Below are 21,820 nucleotides of genomic sequence, written 5' to 3' on the forward strand. Positions count from 1 at the left end.
CCCTCTCTCACTCTTTCTGCCTCTGTGGCTCACCTTTCTTCAGGCTGGTGAAGGGCAGCGTGTACTGGCCCACAAAATCGCTGCTGAGGAGGCCCGTCTGATCTCGGACACAGAAGCGGATGAGGCAGAGCTCGGGGACGAGGATGCTGAAGTTCATGTCAGCATCCCAGTGAGGATTCAGAACTGTAAAGGTAATTAGAATGAACCAGTTCATTAGAATCAATAAGCATCAATAGGTTTAGGTAAAGCGAAAGATATCATCTCAGTGATGAACCCACAGAGAATTATTACTCGTCTCTGCTTTTCCCCTCAGCTCTATGGAGCGTTAAACACCTTTTAACTCATTGTTTTGATTTTACGGACCCGCAAATTTACTCCTTTGGCTCACTCTCACCACTCTCACAGCATTGTTTTCGGCCATGACAGGCACCTGTTTTCAGTAAAACCGCTTTAAATATCCACTTTACGCTAACAGCTCAGCATCAAACTTCAGACCAGTGGGCAACCTTGGGGTCTATAAAGTGAAGCCAATGCTGAAGAGCCTTAAACTTGTATTCTCTCTAATAGCCAGCAGGGGGCGACTCCTCTGGTTGCAAAAAGAAGTCTGATTGTATAGAAGTCTATGAGAAAATGACCCTACTTCTCACTTGATTTATTACCTCAGTAAACATTGTAAACATGAGTTTATGGTCTCAATCGCTAGTTTCAAGTCTTCTTCAATACAGCATGATGTTCATTGAGTAAATTATGGTCCCATTTAGAGTCACATAGACCATAAAGCAGGGTATGCTTTAGGGCGTGGCTACTTTGTGATTGTCAGGTCGCTACCACGGCGTTGTCCGGTCTGGGAGTTGTCTGTGTTTTCTTCTTACAACCTTTAACCCTTTCACAGTGTGTTTTCAGTTCATGAAAGTTAATTGTAACATTTTGGTTGCCTAAAAAACGTCTTATTCAGCATTTGGTTGTACTTGGCTCCAGCCTCTCGTGTCACTTATGGTTGCAAAAAAACATATACAGTCTATGGTTCCCCCTCATTTTTACACTGCTAGCTCTGTCAGCACTTTCGCTGTTGTTTTCCACTGTTAGAGCCGTTAGCACCGTTAGCTGCGAGCCGCCGGCTTGTCGTCGCCATGTTGAGAGCCCTGCAGAGGCAATAGAAATACTCCCAATCCCGTATTTAGAAAAGCCTTTCTGCAAGAACTTGCTTTGAGAAGTGATATTCAAAATAATACATTCTTCTACATTCAGCAGAAGACAGTAAAGTGATGTTCACCAGAATAGAGAGGTTGTGCTTTGAAAAACTCATTCATTCAGCTTATTGTTAAACAAGACCATCAGTCCACAGCCATGCTAGCAGCCGCGTGAGGCTTGGTGCTTGGAGCCACATGCTAACATGCTCACAAAGACAATGCTAACATGCCGATGTTAACCACGTATAATGTTTACCATGTTCACCATCTTAGTTTAGTATGTTGGCATGCTAACATCCGCTTATTGCTAAACACAAAGCACAACTGAGGCTGATGGTAATGTCATTAGTTTTGCAGGTATTTAAATTCAAAGAGCTGCTGGTGGCACGAGAAGAGAAGTCAGGGAATCTTCAAAGTTATAACAATTCATCCCGTCGGGGACTGAATGTTTACAGATCAGTCTGTACCAAAGTGGCGAGCTGACCGACAACTGACATTGCCATGTAGAGAGTAAATAAAAGATTATCAGACCCACAATAGCATCCCTATCATGATGACATGAAGTGTTATTTGTTGCAGTTTCACAGTGACAAATGAGGAGAGCACACGTAGATAACTAAAGAGTCACCTCTGCTGCAGTTCTCAAACCATTTCTGATTCAAAACCATTTTCTCAAGTTCCTCTGTTGCATCCAAGTTTTCATCTATGTCCACATTAATTAGTATTCAACGGTGACCTTATCGGTTTCATCGTACGAAATGATGATTTATGCCCATGCATAAGTGCTCAGCTCCCTCCAGGAATCTTACGATCCCTCCCACCCTCCCTCTCTTTCTCCTTCTCTCCCTTTTTGTCTCATCTCGGCAGCAGCAATACAGTGTTGTATCCCATCAATGTTATTGATATTAAGTTAATTTTCATAGTGCCATTTAAAAAAAAAACGAAAGCTCCGAGCCAAATGCGACATACTGTATGTCCTGTGGTGAACACCAGCTGAAATATGAGAGGTCTGTCAGAGACCTCGACAGCTGTGGGATTTACTTCCACACTTGAAAGTCTGATGACAGTTTTGGGCAGTAAATTAAAGAGCAGTCATTTTTATATATTTCATTCTAAACAATAATAAACTAGCTTTAGTTATTATGAATGAATTGGTGGTATGGCACAGTCCTACTTCTGAACACACACAAATCTGTGTGTGAGGATCCAACTGATGCTTAAAATCACTGTAGCACTTCATCCTGTATGATGTGACTGTCAGCTCCATGTTTCCACTCATAGCAATAGTGCATGACAGACTTCTCTTCAAAGCAAATCCACGTCTACATTTTGAAGGAAGTCATCAGCACACTTCTCCTCAGAAGCCCAACAGCAGCTTACCGGGAAATAGATTTAAAAGGAAGAAGAAAAAAAAAACCCGAAACCATGAAATATTCCTGTCATAGAGAACTCCTCCAGTTTAGGTGGTTTCCATGTTTTCACTTGAAGGTTTACCCTGCCCTACAGTACACAGATGCTAGGCATGTTCTCAGATGTTGTTTGTCTTTGTATCTGTATTTGTTAGTAGAAAACCAGAGGTGGGCATGTTTTTAGCCATGCTCGCGACATGGTTGTAGGGATGGCAATGCGACATGTCCACCACTTTGGTCCTGGATGGATGGAATTGGTTTAGGTATTCATGGTTTTCAGGAGGTTGACGTCTGTGGTTTTGAGATAAATGTCTTCACAACTTTTGAATGTATTTACCATGAACTTTAGTAGCCTACAGACATTCATGTCGCCCTCAGGATGAATTATGACCACTTTTGATTTCACGCCATGATCGGGTTCAAGTGTTAATTCGTCCAATACTTTGGTTTATGACCAAATATCTGCTAAACTAATGACATTCCCAATGCTAGTGCTAACAAGCAAATGTAGGCATTGTCATTTTGAGCATGTTAGTATGCCAATGTTAAAAAATAAAATACATTTTAGCCACCTAAAAGAAATGCATTTTCACCGCTTTACATTGCCGTCAGACAGCCCTTTTCGACGGGGAACTGAACTGACAGTGAAACTTATCTATGCTCTGTTCAAAGCCTCCAGACTCCGTTGACAAAAACAGTATAGACAAGTTAAACTTTCAGTTCAGTTCCCCGTCGGAAAATATTCCAAATATAGCGTAGACTGAAACGGATATTGATTTTCTTTTAGGTGGCTAAAATGCTTTTTGCTGCCGGCCCCGTCCACAGCACTATATTGCTTTGCTTCTGTGCGTTAACTCCTGCCTGTTTCTACAAACTGGGGGCGTGCCGACCGTCATCCACTGTAAGTAATACACCTACTGTGGATAAGTACCTCATACAAACCCCACTTCAAAACACTCAAACCATCCATTAAGCATTTAGCTTAGAGCACCGCTGTGCCTAAGGTCAGCCTCACATGGTTGTAGACTCTGGTCTTTTTTACTCCTATGGTACTATCTGAATATTGATGACTTTGTTCTACAGCATTTGGCTATTGCCACAACAGCCCCATTTTAATGCAAGAGATGTCATAATATCCAAATACAGAAAGAACAAATGCAGCCCACGAGCCCACAAAACTCATTTCAGCTTCTGATAAGATCTCAGAAATTAATCTTCTCCGTCATTCTTCATTTCTAGAAAATTGAAAGTTAAACACTGCTGAGTTGTCTGACAAAATACATCTTGGATTGATAAAGTAGAGCTACAAAGTAAAGCTGGGTCTTCAGATGTCTCAACAAGGCCAGTTGGTCTTGCATTATACTTACAGTTGTTTTTGACAGTATGTGTGTTTTTTTTGCGGGAGTCCGATGGGATCCCATGAATCTCCACTCTGACAAAGGGGTCCAGAGCTCTGCCACTCCTGGGGGTGGGCAGGTTGGACCCACTGATCACCTGTAGATAGACACACACAGATGCAGTACTGATGGTCACAAAGGGGGTGTATGAGAATGTAATTAATAACAGGGTTAAACGGTAAATATAAAATAGAGGAGAAAACAGGAGAGCTAGTAAGAGTAGAGAAAAGACGTGAAGAGAGAGGGGAGAGGCGGAGAGGGCTGTAATTACACTAGTCTGGAGAGAGGCAGGCTTATCTGCAGTCCGCTCACACTGAGCCTTCCCTTCCCCGGCTCTGATCAAAGACAAACCTGCATGTACTTATCACGACATGCCCCGCTTGGCACTGATGGAGCTTTACAGTGTCCGGCCCAAAATTACAGTCCCTTTCCTCTCCGAAAGTCACGCTACAAAACGCCCTGCATTATGCCCGTTCACAGTTACAACGGTCCATACATATACAACAGTTTTATCATTTCATAAAGATGTACTATTGAAAAACACACCGTTGCTTGTAGTTGACAGCTTTATGCTAAACAGACTCATGAGAGCTCAAGGGGAAATATTGTTTTCCTGAGCAGATGAATAATTTACTGATTGAAAACTCAACCCTACCTTAGTTACACCACTGAATGCTACTCATGACTCTGATTTCCACTGAGTTGAGAGCTGAGTCAAGATTGAAGGATTTTCCCTGAAGTGATCAAATAGTACAGAATGATGATGTGAATAAATATAGGTAGGGGTTTCTCCCAGGGCATCCAAAAAAAACAGAGCGCAACACATTTATATTTCATGCTCTGTGCTCGGAAGGTGTACAGTGTGTGTGTGTGTATGTGTGTACTCCTTGAGAAGACAATGTCTGGTGTGCTTTTTTTTAACCTATAATCTATGCATCCTCACGAACATTAATTTTCCTTCATCAGACAACAGCAAAGAATTTTAGTATAACTGTATGATAGGACTTTAATTAGCAATTTTAATTTAATTATGATCTAAATATAATCTGTTACACCTGTAACAGATTATATTTAGATCAGCTACAATACTGGCTGAGCTACATCAACTGAGAAAATAGTCCAAGATCCACGACTGGGTCCATTTGAAAAACACATTTGCAGTCAGTTTAAAGCGGCAGTATTCAGAATATTTTTGGCATCATTTGGCAAAAAATTCCATAATAACCTTTCAGCATATTGTAATTCAATTGTTCTGAGAGATAACTAGACTTCTGCACCTCCTCATGGCTCTGTTTTCAGACTTTAAAAAATCTGAGTTCCTATTGGTTGTTCATTCAACGGAGGCAGCTGTCAATCACGCGTGAACTCTGATTAAACGGTCAAACTAGGCAGCGCTGATCAAATATGAATCAATATTCTGTTACTGTAATGCCTATTTCTCTCCTTAAATGTTTTCAGAATCATCTTGTTGTGTACTGTTTAGCTGTAAAATGAGAAAGTTTGCATATAAACGTTAAAAAATGTTCATAGTGTGTGAGAAAAGAATCGTTCGTAAAGTGCACTAGTGGGCGGTGATGGGTATTTCCTCAATTGATCACAACATGGCTGCCGGTTCACAAATTTTCTAGTATATATACAGTATATAGTGTTCTTTATAAAAACAACTTTTTTTTAATAATATTTGCTCCAACCTGCCTACTCCAGTTTAAAGGTCAGCTATTGTAATTTGGGTGAACCGACCCTTTAAGAGGGATTTCCATTATGATTCATAGCTGTTCATAGTACTATGATGTTCCCTCGTCTACCTCCTCCGCAGTACAGTAAATCTGTGTGAGTCCCATGTGGTCCCGGCCAATTCCACATATTGTCTTTGCAGTACAAAGCCCTCAGATTATCAGAGTCCCACCATTATGTTCTACATAAGAGCAAACTGTTGTATCTCTGTAATTGGACTTGGAAGAGTTAGTGTGCGCCAGTCGTCCTGACGGCACACTAAAGACTGCGTTCTCTACAGCTTCATTCATGCTTTGCCATGTGGTTTAGATACAGTACATTACTGCTATTACTGTCCCCTAACATGCTTAAAATAATGGAAAAGGGGATGATTTATTAATTGGACCCCGGGTGTGATTGCATTAGATCATCCCTCTCTCTCTCTCCTTCCCCTCGACTTTCTGAAGGAGATAATCTAATTAAACGGAGACACTCTCAGGGAGATTTACATCATTGTTGGTTCACAGCATCCAACAGGAAAGCTTTTATCTGGAGGCTAAGAGCAAGACGAGCTCTGCCACACAATCTCTCGCATACACAGACACACACACGCACACACACAGTCCTGTAACATTACACCTTAATCCATAAATCCACCCTGAGTGGATTATTCAGCGTTAGGTGCTCCGTAGCCTTACCTTGAGCAGCAGGTGTGTGGGTTTGAGGCCGTGATGGCTGTAGCCGGGATCGAAGCATCTGTGACTGGACATGAGCACCGCCGGCTTCAGGATGTATCCACAGCCCCCGTTGTCCTGGAAACGGCCATCATTAAGGTCCATAGGCAAGCCAAGAGACTGGAAATTGAGAGCCACTGCAAGAAACCGTGGGACAATGTTGGAACAATGAAAATGAGGAGCTATAGCGGTGGCAATTTTTTCTTTTATAGGAACAAAATTGAGAATGCCTGAAGCTTGTTAAAATAAAACGAGCAGCATGAGATGATCTCCTGCGTACCTTCTGTTCTCTAAGGCTCTTGTTCATTCTGCAGGAGGGAGCTAAATTATACATTGACTTGAAATGTTTCCCCAACAATAGCGTACATTGCATCAGGGACACATTGGAAATCTCCAACTGTGCAATCAGTGCATCTGTAGTGCAAAGCTCTGTGTTTGGCATGTGTACTGCATATATACCATGTCTCCGGTGACATTTCAGACATGTGAATAGATTGTCAGATAAAGAAAGCAGCAGATTTAATCCTGCTGACAGGTTTGAGCTACATCTGTGCTGGGTTGGGTTGTAAACACTGGTGCAGTGCATCCTTCTGCATCTTGTATGTCACAGGGTCCCAGTGAATGTTCTGCTCATCTAACTGTAATTGATCCGTCCAGGCTGCTGCTTTGTACCGCAGTCTCCTGCAACTGTGAAAAGCGCCACTCACCATCCGCACAGCTGCCACCGAAGCACGTAGACCGTCTGCTCAGCCAGCGAGTCGTGTCAGAATCAGTGGCTGGCTGGCTGAGCGATGGAGACGGATGAGGAGGATGTGTAAAGACAGAAGAAGTGACAGGCCCACCGGCCGAGACAGCGCCAGACAGATCGGGGTTGTGACTTTAAACTCATGGGTAATCATTACCAGAAGGCGTGAGGATGTAAAGTTTATGAATGATTTTTTTAAGCATATACTCTCCAGAGCAAAGGTATGTGATATGGAGTCAAGTTCAATAATGAGCTTTGGCTTGGCTCCAAAGAAATGATAATGAAAAAAATAAAACTGAGCTGTGACCCAGACAAGGATGTAGTTTAAAGAGAGAGAAAAAAAACACATTTAGGGGGGGAGCAAATCGATTTAGAAAATGTGTGATAAGGGCCGGGCGAGGACTTGCTCTGGGGAAAACACAGATGAGGTGGTCAGGCTGTGGACTGGAATGAAATGTTCTTTTCACTGCTAATCGACAGGACACTTGGCCAGGTTGTTCCCTTTGAAGTTTGACAGTTTCAGTTTCCGGATTGCATTTCTCTTCGCTTTCAAAAGCTGGTAATTGATTGTGGCGGTTTCTCAGTGTGTGTCGAGAAAACTTTTTTATTCCTGTTGAATCAAATAAATTCTCTTTTCGTGTCTTTTTTTTAATTGATGTTTTCAGGTCTTTTAATCTCGACCAAATTAGAAACATTATTGGCAACAAAGTACTAATAACGTCAGGGGGATTTTATTACCCTTATTTTTGTTTATAATCATTTTTTTATTTTCCATTTAAAGGTGCTAAATGCGAGATTGGGAGCATTTCTGTTGCCTCCGCACAGCTCTCAACACGGCGACGGCTAATGGTGCTTGCAGCCATGTATGTATTAAGAGAACTGGATACAGCATTGGGAGGCAGGGCCCCGTTTATTCCTATGAAAGCTGCTCAGTGGCGTGTGAAGCCAAAATGGCTCGACTCGGAAGTTGTAGTACCCCCGTTTGGCCATTACAAAAATTGGCATTAACGACCGGCGCTCTTCCTGGGGGCTTGCTAACAGCGCTAACCGTGAAAACAACAGCAACAGTGCTGGCAGAGCTAACAGTGTTAACCTGCAGGGGAAAAAGAGGGTAAGCACTACGCTTCCGCAACGGCGTTGTCGGTCAGGATGGCGTTATTAACTGTAACCGCCGTATTAGAGCAGTGCAGAGCAACGGCTGTGAGCTAGCCAGTGGGGCCCGCTCACATGCACGAACATGCACTTAAAGGCCCATCTATGTCAACAAAGCATGGAGAAATGGAGAATGACTTCATTCTCTGCTCAGGTAGACATTACTCCTCTATATCTTTACATAGCAAATAGTTGTTTGCTGCTATATTAATGCTCTGATATTGTATTGTATCTGAATAAATTCAATAACTTATAATTGAATCAATTTAATGATTTAATTTATTCACTTAAAAAAAAAAAAAAAATTATTAATTCCTGTATTTCAGATTGTATCAGATTGGTCCAAATAATAGAATGCTTTATGATCATTTCCATGACTCCAGATTAACACTGCATGTACTGTATGTAAATACATTTTTGCAGTTCAAAAAAAGATGTGAAAATCAACATTGTTTGCCAAGTTATAAAGATTCCCGTGTCTAAATAAGTGTGTATGCGTGTGGGCATATGTCTGACTTAACTGCATACCTTGTGTGCACACAGACAGGTATATACTCGCCCTCTGCGACTCACCGAGCTGTGAGCCGACGATCCAGAACTCCTGAGGGTTGTAGTTGGAGGAAGCCGTCCTCGAGCCTGCTGGGTAAATCCTGCTGAGGAACCTCTGGGTGTGGTGAACAAAGTCTGTACCTGGGTGAGAGGATGGACGCACCGAGAGCAGGTCAAATAACTCCTCTGACACACACACACACATTACTGATTCAGACTTCACAGATGTCATTCCTATGATCCTGTACATTTAAGTCTGAGTTAGTCACAATGGCTGTTTGATGCAGTGATTCAGGAAAGCATTTAGGTTTATCCACAGGGTCACTTTTTAATAATATCAGTTATAAAAATGAAATTTTTCAATGTTCTAGACATTACATATATGGGTAACACTTCATTTTACAGGTACGCAAATGTCATGGTAATTAGGTGATAATTAGCAAGTAACCTATCTGAAATTTCTTTGGAATTACTGCAATATTTATTTCAAAATTTATCAAAAATGACTTTATTGTAAGCATTATTTAATAATTATATTCTGCTATTTCCCAATAGCTGATAATTTATTTAATACATTTAATAATATAATAGTACATTTAATTTATCAGCAAATAATTTCTTTGAAATTTCTTAAAAAATCATTACCAGGTTACATTTATGTAGACAATAAGTCACACAATGGTGAGATTTGTAACTGATCAGAAGTGTCTTCTATTAGTTTTGGTTTTCCACCTCCGATGAAGAGCAGTGCACAGCCGCTTTTCAAGCCTAAGGGCCCTATTTTAACAATAATATGCTATTTTAGCATATAATTATTAAATAATGCTTATAATTAGGTAATTTTTGATCAATTTTGAGGTAAGTATTGGGGTAATTGGCAGTAATTCCAAAGAAATTTCAAATAGATTACTTGCTAATTATCACCTAATTACCATGAAATTTGCAGACCTGTAAAATGAAGTGTTAACAAATATGATTCTTGTCTTTTTATCGATGAGTTGCATTTATTCACCAATTTCTATGTTATTTTAGCTTAATGTTAAATGTTAAAACCTGAAAAGCTGGAAACTGTGTGTCCTGATCAGGTTTTGAAGCCCGTATCTAAAAAAAAAAGGCACACAGCTTCAGCCTGTGTGTGTTCGTACCATCCAGTAGCTGTGTAGTTTCCCTGCAGGGCTCGAGGATGACAAGAGACTACACAATTTTTTACAGCTCCAGCATAGCCGAGACCGTTCACGGTCCCTGCCAGTTCGAGCCAACCAGCTCATAATGTAGCCGTGTGCGTCTGGAAAGTGTCACTCCTCCTCAGCAGAAGCAGATTTCATTTCTCCACATCACTCTGTTTCTCCAATATACTGCCGCACCGCAGCGCGATGACAGTTTAACTGATTATCAGTTGATTCGAACCTCGGCGGGCTCTTTCCACTTCCCCAACAACGAGAGTAGGAGGCACATTTCTGGGCTTGTGCTGTTGTGCTTTATTCCCTATAAAGTACTCCCCTATGTCGTATATGTCATGTTCAATATGCTTTTGTTATTATGGAGGTTTATGGTGCCAGATGTAATTGCATTTCTCATGCAAAGACGGCCTACAGAGACTTCTCAATGTGATTATAAATCATGTGAATCTGCTGGGCTCATCACAATTAAATTTTTTTGTGATAGTTGCAATTAATTATACATTCTTTATTACTTCATTTTACCTGAGGCTTTGGCTAGCTTGCGAGCTTTCGTCTCTCCCATTGATGTGTTCTCATAGCAGTTCTGATTGTCCCTGGAGTGACTGAAGCTGATGAACTTGACAGACCTGGTGTATACGATCAGGTCAGATAAAGCCTCTGCCACCGCCACCTTCCTCTTCTACTCATTACATTTAGGGTAGAGAGAAAGACAAACCAAAGAGAGCACAACTGCTCCTGTACAGTGTTTATATCTGTCTCTATTTTCAAGAATCTGCTCTTAAATCTAACCGACTTACTTTCATCTTTGACCTTGCCTTTCTGGGAGACCAGAACTTAGAATGACCCTCGTCCTCCTCATCATCCTCCTCCTCATCGTCGCCCTCATCTGCACTGTCCTCCGCCTCTATCCTTGCTCCGCCCTCCATCTTAACGCGAGGCTTTAGCTTTTTATTCTTGATCAGGATCTTATACTTCAGGTCCTGGCATCCCCACAAACACACACACACACACACACACACACACACATGGTATGAATTCACACAAGAACAAATGCAAAGGTACCTTAATCATGGGCACCTACATTCACCACGCACCATCACACAGTTTCATCAGTCAAACAAACTCTGAATTGTCCCCGTTCCTGCATCCTCAAACTTTGGAAACAAACATCAAAACGTTTACTTTGCACAAACCGCCCCCTCTGTCCCTGATTTGTCAAAAAGATTATTCTATTCTTCAAAGACTCCCTCAGTAGCCTCATCAGTACATACACACAGCCACGTTTGGTATAGGATAAAGAAGCAGCAGGTGTACTGAATCACACACATGCTGCTACATTTCACCGCCCTGGCTCCAAATCTGTTAATACTCTATAGGACTCTTTATGCAGATGAGCAGCAATATGCTAAAAGTGAAAACATTATGGTCTGGACTTGGAAGCAGCTCCTTGGTAAGCCACACGGCAGGAAGTCACCCTGTCAGCTTCACTGTGTGCACAGGCAAAATATGCAAAATAATTACAGATCTGCCGACATTAACAACCCATAAGAGTCCATATAGTATGAAAATTATAAGCTTCAGAGCTTCCTTTGGCACTGCAAAATGATACAGTCTGCAGAGCTAGAACTGAGGCTTTGCTTATGTTGATGTCATTTAGTATATACGTTTGCCCATGTTTATGGTAAAAATAGATAATAACTGATTTAAAACCTTCGATCCAAGTGGTCGGAGTGGAGTATATGGTAATGAACAGTTCCGAGAATCACATATTGGTTACACTTTCATAACTGGATGGTAACTTGGGTGTGAAGCTGCATGAATTTGACTCTTGATCGAGTGTTGGAATTGCTGAGGGTTAATAGTCAAGATGAAACCATTTAGTGCTGAGGCTCCTATCTACAGTAAGCCCCCACTTCTTGAGTCATAAAGATAAAGAACGATATGGGGAAGAAAATCTTATATGCACACTCAGGATAAAACACAACTCATTTCTTGCAGTAAATTCCAAAGCGGTAGAAGTCTGAGGCGGCAGAGAAACACCAGCGAGACGGCACATATTCATCCACTCAGAGAGAAAAGCCTTCATCCTCCTCGTCATATCCAATAGACTGGAGCGACTGTGCCGGCATCTTTCAGGCCAGTCGCTCAGTCAAGGCTTTCAGTGGAGAACCCAAACAGGGTAATCTAAAACGAACAATCAGTTCAAGTGCCTCAGCATGCTTCAAATGATGGACACTTCTCGGGGTTAACAACATCCCGTTCGATTTTGCGAATCTCCGAGAGATTAAAGAGGCTTGTGAAAGCGGACGTCCATTTACCCCAGCGTCCCAGCGGAGGAGAGAGGCACGAGAAGCCTCAGAAAGAGACTAATGAGGCCCTCTGTGACGACCAAAAGGTCTCATTTTCTCCTTGTTTTGCTTTGCTGTGACAGGCGATGAGGATTTATACATACAAACACTACCATCATGCCTCTGCCTGCAATGTGAAACACAGATTCTGCTTCTGATTTACCCCTCAGAGAGTCGAGCACTCGCTTTTCTCACGCTTACATTTGGGCTCGGTAGGTCTCCAGCGGTTGGGTGATCCAAGGGAGTTCTCAGCAGCTTTTCCCCCAGGATAGAGACGAGGTACTGGGCTATGACTTCCTGCTGCTCCTGGGAGCAATGGTTTTCTAACGACAGGATCACTGGGTAAGCAGACACCTGTCAAGAAATAATCATATCAAAAAAAATTAAATAAATCATGATTTGAACCCTATTTCCAGCAATTAGCATCAACCTGGATCTGCTGCTATCTCTGCAGGCTCTACATTCTCCCGACACATCACAGAGAATGGCCTGAATCAAAGACAACTTGCATGCAAAGCGTTACGATCAGAGATGCTGTTAATTAGAGCAAATGCAGTGAAGTAGGGACTCCTGGAGGCTACAGAGGCAGAAGCAAACACTGATGCCTGAGGAAATATACGTCATGTAACATACTATACGCTGTTACCTCGAAGGCATGTTGCTCCACAGTGGTGATGACGTCCTTGAATAATATCTTGGTGGTCAGGGTGTAGCCATGGTAGACTACAGGCTCCATATCTGGCCCATCCCAGCAGTCAATCTCCAGACAGCGACAGCCTTTCCTCAAAGCACTGTACCACACAAATTACACACACATAAGCACATGTATGCATACAGAGACACATGCACACACACACACTGAGCTGTGGCAAGGCTGTGATCAGCACTTATAATGTACTGCGTGAGAAATTAGAAGAGAAGCGTTGAGGCGCAAACTGAGAGATTCCCTTTTCAAGCACAAGATCAAGCTATCATAGCTACTCCCAGACATGTAACAAATTACTGTATATATATAATGTATATAATACATGTGAATAATGTATCATTCTAATCTAATAATTTATTCCAACAGCTTCTTCTACCTGGTGGATCTGGGGCCAGTTGAATAAAAATAGACCTAGTTTTTTTTCTTAAATATAACTTTAAATCAGACTTGCTATAGACACGTAAATGTACCTGTTACATAAAGCTTCCCTATGAGTGACTAATGTAAGACTGACTTAGATAGCCTGTTGCACCATGCATAATGGGTTAAATAAGACACTTCACAGAAGAGAAAAAATGGCAAATGCAACAGCGACACAACAACAAGTAAGGGAGAAAATAACAGAAAAGATAAACAGCATGAATCAAATAGTTGTTAGAACCGTTAAAGATGTTCAGAAACAATTCAAGAATATGGTACAAGAATCCAAAAACATTATGGATAAACAGTTAAAATAGTTAGCTAAAAGTTCACTTTTATATTTGGTTGGTAGTGGACAAAAATTATATAATTTTCACAGCAGTGGTGAGGCAATGATACATGCTCTTGCAACCCTGATGCAAAGTTATATCACCCTCTTAGCCCAGACATTTTAACTGTGGAATGGTTCTGCTTGTTGGGAAATCAGCCTTTTCCACCGCTTTAATGCTGTTTTATGATGGTACAAATGTGCATGCGCCTGCTGTGTGTTTATCAACAGCTGGAGTCTGTGCATGTTGTCATTTTACCTCAGTTCTCAGATGTCTTTCTCTTGTGTTGTGCATTGCAGAGTAAGAGTTGCTTTGTAAAAACACTGCCATTGTGAGCAATGTAGCATCATATATGAAGCCACTTTGTGATTGCCTCCCACATTTCAGAGAAGATACGACTGGAGGATCTACAGCATATCATCTGGTAAATTCATTTTTAACTACTTCATTTTTAAAAAATCATTATATTTTGTCTGTTTCGTTATCTTTTTTTATGATAGTGTTTAATTGTACAGCTGACTGTGGAGAGCAACAGCATGCGGAGCAAGAGATAGGGAATATCATGTAAGAAAGGTTATCAGTAAGATTTAAATCCAGAACATGTGGTTACAAGGTATAAAATGAGTTTATTCTCACTCTGACGGTGCAAATAATTGTAATTAGCTTACCATAAATACTTTTTTTAAGAGTATTTTTTGTTTGTGTATGGTTTAAACACACAAGATACAAAACAGTGTGTTAATATGTGACTTTTAAGTGTTTTGGTAGGTTTATCCCTTGTGTCTTCATACTAAGCTAGCTAACAACGGCAACAACCCGCTCCATCCTTCACGCACAGACATGAGAGCGGTATTGATCTTTAAATCCGACCCTCATAATGAAAGCAAAGAAAAATAATTTTGAACAATTTCTTTACCACCTCTATGCCGCCAGGACACAATTAGACAATCATTTCACACAGTTTTTTCTCAAGTGTGCGTTATGAATATGTTGGTGCTGTTCATTATTTCCATAAATACACAGCATAAATACAAGTATTTTTAAAGCTAAAACATTTACAACTAAAAGTGTCAGTGGTAAATTATAATCAATCAATTGCATCTTCAAATTTCCCCATCCTTTGTGCTTGTCTCACAACATTTGGGCTCTGGTAAATCTTTTATTTCTCCCTCCAACAAATACATTTGGTCATTTTCTTTTCTTCTCCCTTCCATCTGTGAAGTATTTAGATTTCAAAAAGGCCACTATATGTTCTCCTCTCTATATGATTCCTTCATTATCTAAGTAAACCAGAGCATTCAGGCCGCTGGTGTGGAGGGTTCCCTCTCTCTATCAGCCTGCCAGGGTGCTCAGCACCTTCACAGAGACCATAAATACAGCACTTCTGCTGCCATCAGCCCCTTTTGTAATCACATCCATTGTCCCATAAAGGGACCACGGCAATTTCACTGTGCCTCAGCACATGAGTGGGTCAATGAAATGAGAGAATCCTGATAACACACATGTACTGTATAGATCTTGAGGAGAGGGTCATAGCGTATTGAGGGGCATTTTAGATCTCTATCAGAGCCCAATTTTAAAGTTTAAATTGGTCTTATCAGCAGATTAATTAACTAGAAAGGATTCAGAAGATTAGTTTACGTTGATTCATTTGCAAGTATAAGTTCGTCTATGTCTGTGCACGTACAGGTTATGTAAAAACGTCATGCTCCCGTCACGTATAGGGGATTTTTCTCTGGAAGTAGGGGTGGTTTTCTGAAGCAGACCACAAGCTGTTTCCCTACCAAACATAGGCATCCAGGTGGCTCTTTCCCACTAGCTGATCTCCAGTCAGATAAGTGTTGTGGGATGAGGAGATGAAGTAATGGGTGAGAGGCTGGTCCATGTATTGATAGACAGATGTGTGGGCCTGGTCGAACACGCAGCAGTCTTTGGACTCCATGTACCGGAGGAATCCTTGAAATGTCATGGACCTGCTTTCTCTGGCTGGAAGAGGAGGAAGGAGCAGAGGAACACCGTCAGTGGCAGTCAAAATCTGCATCGCCTACTCTACCAAGTGCAAAAAAAAGAGGACTACACTATCCAGCTCAAGCAAAAGCACTGTTCCTAGTGTTAAAACATTCAAATAAATCAAATTAAAATCAAAGCTATGAGTCTACAGCCATGCTAGTGGTATTTATTATAATAAACCGTGATGATGATGCCAGATGAAAAGTCAGGGGATTACCAAAGTCAATGGAGTCCATCCAACATTTGTTGAGATATTATTATAGTCCCTAACGTAAACTAGCTCCCTCACAATATAGCTACTTAGTAAAGGTTACCGAGTTACTATTATTATTGCCATGCCCGGCTCTCCTCTATGGTAATGTTGTCCTTGTTTCCAGTTATTATTTTGTGTTTTATACAAATAAAACAAATAGTATACTCACCTTTGCCTCTCATTTCAGATACTTCACATCCTGCCCTTGTGTGTTTCCCACCTGTATGATTGTCTGCCCCACCCTGATTGTTTTCACCTCTTCCTCATTAGCCCTGCTGTCCCCTGTCCCTCATTATCACCCTCCTTTCATTGTGTATTTAGTCTGTGTGCTCTCCTTTGTCTGGTTTGTTTTCCCTGTCTCAGTGAGTGTTCCAGCTGTAAGTTCCTTGTGATTTTTTTCCTAGTGTTAATTGGATCATTCTTCAGTTTCCTGGACTCATACCTTGTCTTTTTCACAGCAGACATTTCGGCTTGTCATAGCAGGAAAAAGCACAGGTTGACACAGTTTCACCTGTGCCTTGTCTGCTGTCACAATTCAACTTTCAGATTCTGGTTAAATAATGGATGAATTCAGCAAGTATGGCACGATTTAAAGGAGCAGTGTGTAACATTTTGAGATCTATTCACAGAAATGGAGTATAATATTCATAACTGTATTTTCATCAGTGTATAATCACCTGAAACTAAGAATCGTTGTGTTTTCGTTAGCTTACATTGAGCCCTTTATATCTAAATAGGGAGCGGGTCCTCTTCATGGAGTCCGCCATGTTGCTCCGCCATGTTTCTACAGTAGCCCAGAACGGACAAACCAAACACTGGCTCTAGAGAGAGACTTTCACGTTTTTACGTTACCTGAAGGTCACTGTGTTAAACGCAGGAAACTGCGTTAGCGTGAGCCGCAGTGCAAAACTGTGGTACCGCCAGTCGCCGTCTGACTTCCGTTGCTCCTAAAGTAGTGTTATTATAATAAGGATGGCCTCTGAGCTAGGCGAATGGCGTTACCACGGTTTTTCCCTCGGCGGCTCACTTCTTGGAAATGGAGTGGAGTGAGCGGAGGGGTACTCAGTTGGTTGCAATCTGCAACCACACCACTAGATGTTGCCAAATCCTACACACTGTCCCTATAAAAAACCTTTTGTATTCAGGTCATTTATTTGGTGAAGTAAATGTACAGTATGCATTATAATTAGAGTTGCGTAGTTACAGGTGCTAGAAAAGCTAAAACCTGCTCCTCTAAACTTCTCTCATTCTCAAAGATTGATTCCATAAAGTGAAAAAGTGAGGACAGACTAGCAGTGTTGTTTTCCCAGTCTTGTTGTTTGTGATGCTGTGAATTAGCCAGCAGTACAATGAGCCCTAGACAACATCTGGCCTACTAGTCCACTGACGTGCCTGACTCTTCCATTTTCCTTCTGTCATTTCAACCCCCCCTGCCCGTGGGCTTACAGCAAATCACTTTGTCAGCCTGGCACCACTGGAGCTTAAGCCTTGACTTCTGTTTTAACTAAATTAGCATCATTACATGACAAAGCCTTAGTCCTTAAAGAGTAGAGTGGGGTGTTTTTACCCATAGTAATGAGCAGCAAGCAGCCTGACATGGTACACAGCTCTCCCTTCACTTACCTGTCTCTTCAATCTCATATCTATCAATCAAACTCTCTGCCGTCTCTTCATTTGCTGTGAGCTCCATCTGCTCTTTGTGGAGGAACCTGAGGAGGGCGCAGGCCGGCAAAATGGTCTGCCCTGAGGCGTAGCATTGGTGCAGATACTGGATCTCAGCTCTCCTGGAGGAGGGGGCCTTGCCTCTTTTCATCTCGCCCTGCACACAATCATTATAGCCTCTTAATCCCCTGTTGTCGACCCTAGGAAGTTATTAAGTTTCTTTGTGAAACTTCCAACTTTTATGAAATCAACATGCAATTCTGAGAGGAGTACGTGGCTGCTAATAATTTATTAAAGGCTTGTGTTCACTGCAAGGCTGAATATCCGTCATGATAGTGTTAGAAGGAAGAAAGAGATGAATTTAGGTCCTTTTAATGCTTCAGATTATTCTTTACGTTGTCATCTTGTAGATATTTCAAACACTTGTTTCAAAGACGCGGCACATCACTCGCTCTCTAAAAATATGCAGGAAATAGTGAATAAAATGTCAACTCGGAGATGTATCCCAGCTTTTACCTGAGCTCACTGTTGAAATACTACTTTTTCAAACTCAGCATGAGAGAGAATAAAAGAGAAGTCAGGGTCTTCACTCTGCACAAAGTTCTCACGCTGCACCCTCCCTTTCCTCTCTGTATCTCTTACATCCATCAAATACTGAGGCAACGTCTGTGTGACTTTCTCATTTCAGTCCCTCTCCTCTCCTTGTCATTCCTCTCCGTCACTGAGACCAAAGTTACTGTGACTTTCCCTGGCTTTGTGTGAGTCTCTCTCTCCCTTCCATACCTTTTCATCTCTCTGTTCTGCAGCCCTTGACAGTTCAGACATTATGCCTAAGCCAGTGTTGTCACTGGGCTCCCTGCAGTGGGGCCGGCCTCCCGTTGCATCTGTTGCCTCAGCGTGAGCAACACAAAGCAACCAGCTCTGCTATCATCTTCATTAAGCTTTTATGAATTTGCAGCAACTGTATCTAAATCAGAAGATCCTGTAAAGTGTTGTATTATGTCTAATAATTGGCTTTTAACCCAAGAAAAGTAACCAATCTTACATAAAGATGTGGATAAACCTTTCTCACGACTCTAATATTTGCCATTTGTCACCGAGGAGAGATTCAGCTACAGTACATGTAACTCCAGTGGCACTGAGTCAAATGTTTCCTGGAAACTCAATAAGAGATCATGTAAACAACAGCTTACCTCAGATATCGATGGTCTCTGGGTCCCTGTAGTATAGATATTGAGGAACAGGATGTAAAAACACTCAAAACTATCTGATTTTTCAGCAGGTTTCTGGGGAAGTACACAAAGTCGTTGCCATAGTGACAAAACATTCTGATTCTAAGGACATGAACAGTTAAGATGATATAATATGTGGCAGAGGAAGATTGAAACTTATCCTGTGTCTGTCTGTCTCTAATTATTTCAGATATGAGCGGTGGACTTGGTAAAACACAGACAGAATAGAGTATGTGAAGAAAGAACCGTTGCCTTCATGTTCCAGCCAGGTGAAAACACTGTCTGGGGGGAGTGAAGAGTCTTTCCCTTTCACATTTTTGGACAAAGACATTATATCTCACTGTGATTAGAAGTGTAAACCTACAGAATAACACAGTGCTCAGTCATATACAGAAGTCCAGTCAACAAACACTAGTTATTTCCACTATGGAGGTTGTGTTTTCATTCTGTTTGATTGTTCTCAAAAAGGACTTAAATGTCTTATTGATAACATTTTTTATGTAGAAGAATAATTACAAAAAGAAAAAATACATCCGCGGAGCTTTTAGAAACGTGCCAATTAAAAGTATGATTTTTCCTTAAAAAAAAAATAGTATGATTGTGAATTAATCATTTAAAAAATGTTGATGGGTCCAAATGAATGTTTTTGTTTATCTGTATGGAAGATATCAGACTTTTGGTTTGGTTCCCACCTTCAACAAGGCTTGTGAACCAATAGTAAAACAACGTTGGTATCACGTGGTATCTCTGTGTCATCAGGTTACTAGTTAGTGTGGAAAAAACTATAGCTGATGTTGCAATTCATCACTTTACATTACTGTCTGTCTGAGTGTCATTCAACCATATAAGACGCATGTTGTGCAACGAACTGGCAACCACTTGTTGTGAAGTGAATGCAATGGAACGAAGGAAGGAGAGTGTGACATTAGTGGCTGAATGTTATCAATAGCAGCTTTAACAGATCTCAGTGAAATTTGATTGCTTTATGTTTGAAAACTAATTTTGGCTCAAAAATCCTGAACTGAAAAGTGTAAAAGCTATATTCTGCCATTTTGAATATTTTGCAAAACATTTTTTTTCCCAACATCCCATCCTTACCAAACTTGGTACATAAAATATTTGGATGACCAAGATTAATTTCTATAATTTGGTGGTTAGCCACGCTAGGTGGGGTCTAGGGATGGCAATGCCCAACATGTTCTCATCTCAACTCATCACATCCTGCCACTTTGTCACGCCCCTTGGTGTCATTTTAGGTTTTGGCACCAAAACCACTATAGTTAGGTCTAGGAAAAATCAACATGGTTTGGCTTAAAACTACTGTTTGTAAAGTGAAAATGAACATTGAAAACACGGGACACGAATGAACAACTGATTGTATCGTGAAAGTGAAACTTAGCACACGGGACACGAACAGCGGCCTCCGGGATGAAAGCCTTGTTGGAAACATCCGCCCCCCCACCGCTCTCCCTGTGTGGCTTTTCGCGCTTTAAACTACGTCACCACAGTCACTCCCGGCGCACTTTCTCTGTGCGTTTAATGTTGTCGTGGATGGGTTTACATTGTAGTTAATGGAAAGCCCGGTGCATCTCATACTGACGCTAAAGGGTGCCTTGTCTGGCGGTATCACATGGCGACGGCGTTTGACGCTCTGGCAGGCGGTCGATCCACCACTTTGGTCCAGAGTGAAATGTCTTGACAACTATTGGATGGGTTGCCATGATACCATGGTTCCCAGAGGATGAATCCTGATGACTTTGGTGATCCCGTAACTTTTTATCCAGCACCATCAACAGGTCAAAATCCCAATCTGCTCACTACTTTGGTTCATGACCAAATACCTGTAAACTTCATGACATTTCCATCAGCCTCAGCTGTATTTTGTTTTATAGTGCAAATGCTAACATGCTAAACTAATTTTCATTTCTAATGTTTCCTGATTTTGATTGTCAGGTGTGGCCAATTTGACATAAACTGCCTTAACTCTTAAATGCACCGTGTGATTTCTACCAAATTATAATGAGAGTAGTACACACAATTTGACGGTGTTTCTTCTGTAAATGTTGTGACTAGAATATGATAAATGAAATGCCCATAAACTGAAATTTAGTACAAGGCATATTTGTCCAATGCCCTTTTATTCTGGACAGGATGAAGGTATTTCCAAAAATCTTGGCCACCATTGGTCAATCAGCATTATTGTTTTGATGAAAATGCAAATTTGTTTTAATATTATCTGGTCAAAATGACTTCTTGCTTGTGATTTCCTGCTACAGCATGGTAAATTGAAGCACTTGCATCTCCAATGTTTGCACTGAGCTGCTGTCTGAATACATCATGCAAATATATGTTGAAAGTTTGCAGAGCACCAGAGATTGATTTCAGGGGTAATAATTTCATGGAATAAAGTCCACATTCCCCAAAATGTCAAAAACCACAGTGGATGAAAGTGTGAACGCATCATGGAGGACATTTCCACTGATTCTGTGATGGTTGTTTTAGCAAGTTTGACAGGAACTTCCTCCCTGGTTGTCTGTGTAAATCTGAATGTTATTGGTGTGGTGTGAATCACTGGTGCACAACAATAGTCATAGTCCCGCAGAGTCATTCCTGTCTACACCAGACTGTAATGGCTCGGCCTTGGGCATGTCAGAACCATTGGGCACACGAGTTTGATGTGATAATTCACAGGCAGTGAACATGAAGCCCTGTATATGGCCCCCGTCTCTGCATCACTGCACCTCCCTCTCCACGGTCGGTTAGCTGGACTCATCTGGGAGCAGAGTGCGC

At 41.4% G+C, this 21,820-nt stretch overlaps 1 protein-coding gene across 3 annotated transcripts in view; it reads right to left on the minus strand.

Moving 5' to 3' along the window:
• The window catches only part of LOC141766075 (1-phosphatidylinositol 4,5-bisphosphate phosphodiesterase zeta-1-like), a 19,537-nt gene extending 429 nt beyond the window's left edge, over nucleotides 1-19,108 (minus strand). Inside the window, exons 1-11 of one of the 3 annotated variants that reach the window (XM_074632559.1) lie at nucleotides 18,992-19,108; nucleotides 17,760-17,955; nucleotides 15,658-15,859; nucleotides 13,065-13,209; nucleotides 12,620-12,772; nucleotides 10,868-11,050; nucleotides 10,593-10,749; nucleotides 8,914-9,030; nucleotides 6,408-6,580; nucleotides 3,967-4,093; nucleotides 34-183 (exon numbers count right to left, since the gene is read on the minus strand). In XM_074632559.1, the coding sequence (XP_074488660.1) occupies nucleotides 34-183; nucleotides 3,967-4,093; nucleotides 6,408-6,580; nucleotides 8,914-9,030; nucleotides 10,593-10,749; nucleotides 10,868-11,050; nucleotides 12,620-12,772; nucleotides 13,065-13,209; nucleotides 15,658-15,859; nucleotides 17,760-17,949 (1,597 nt within the window). In that variant the 5' untranslated portion in view covers nucleotides 17,950-17,955; nucleotides 18,992-19,108. Of the gene's footprint in view, nucleotides 1-33; nucleotides 184-3,966; nucleotides 4,094-6,407; nucleotides 6,581-8,868; nucleotides 9,031-10,592; nucleotides 10,750-10,867; nucleotides 11,051-12,619; nucleotides 12,773-13,064; nucleotides 13,210-15,657; nucleotides 15,860-17,759; nucleotides 17,956-18,991 lie in introns of those variants that run through there. The other 2 variants (XM_074632558.1, XM_074632560.1) reach the window with 2 other exon arrangements.
• Between the last annotated feature and the right edge of the window lie 2,712 nt (nucleotides 19,109-21,820).

Source organism: Sebastes fasciatus, chromosome 4, assembly GCF_043250625.1.
Source record: "Sebastes fasciatus isolate fSebFas1 chromosome 4, fSebFas1.pri, whole genome shotgun sequence".
Lineage (NCBI taxonomy): Eukaryota > Metazoa > Chordata > Actinopteri > Perciformes > Sebastidae > Sebastes > Sebastes fasciatus.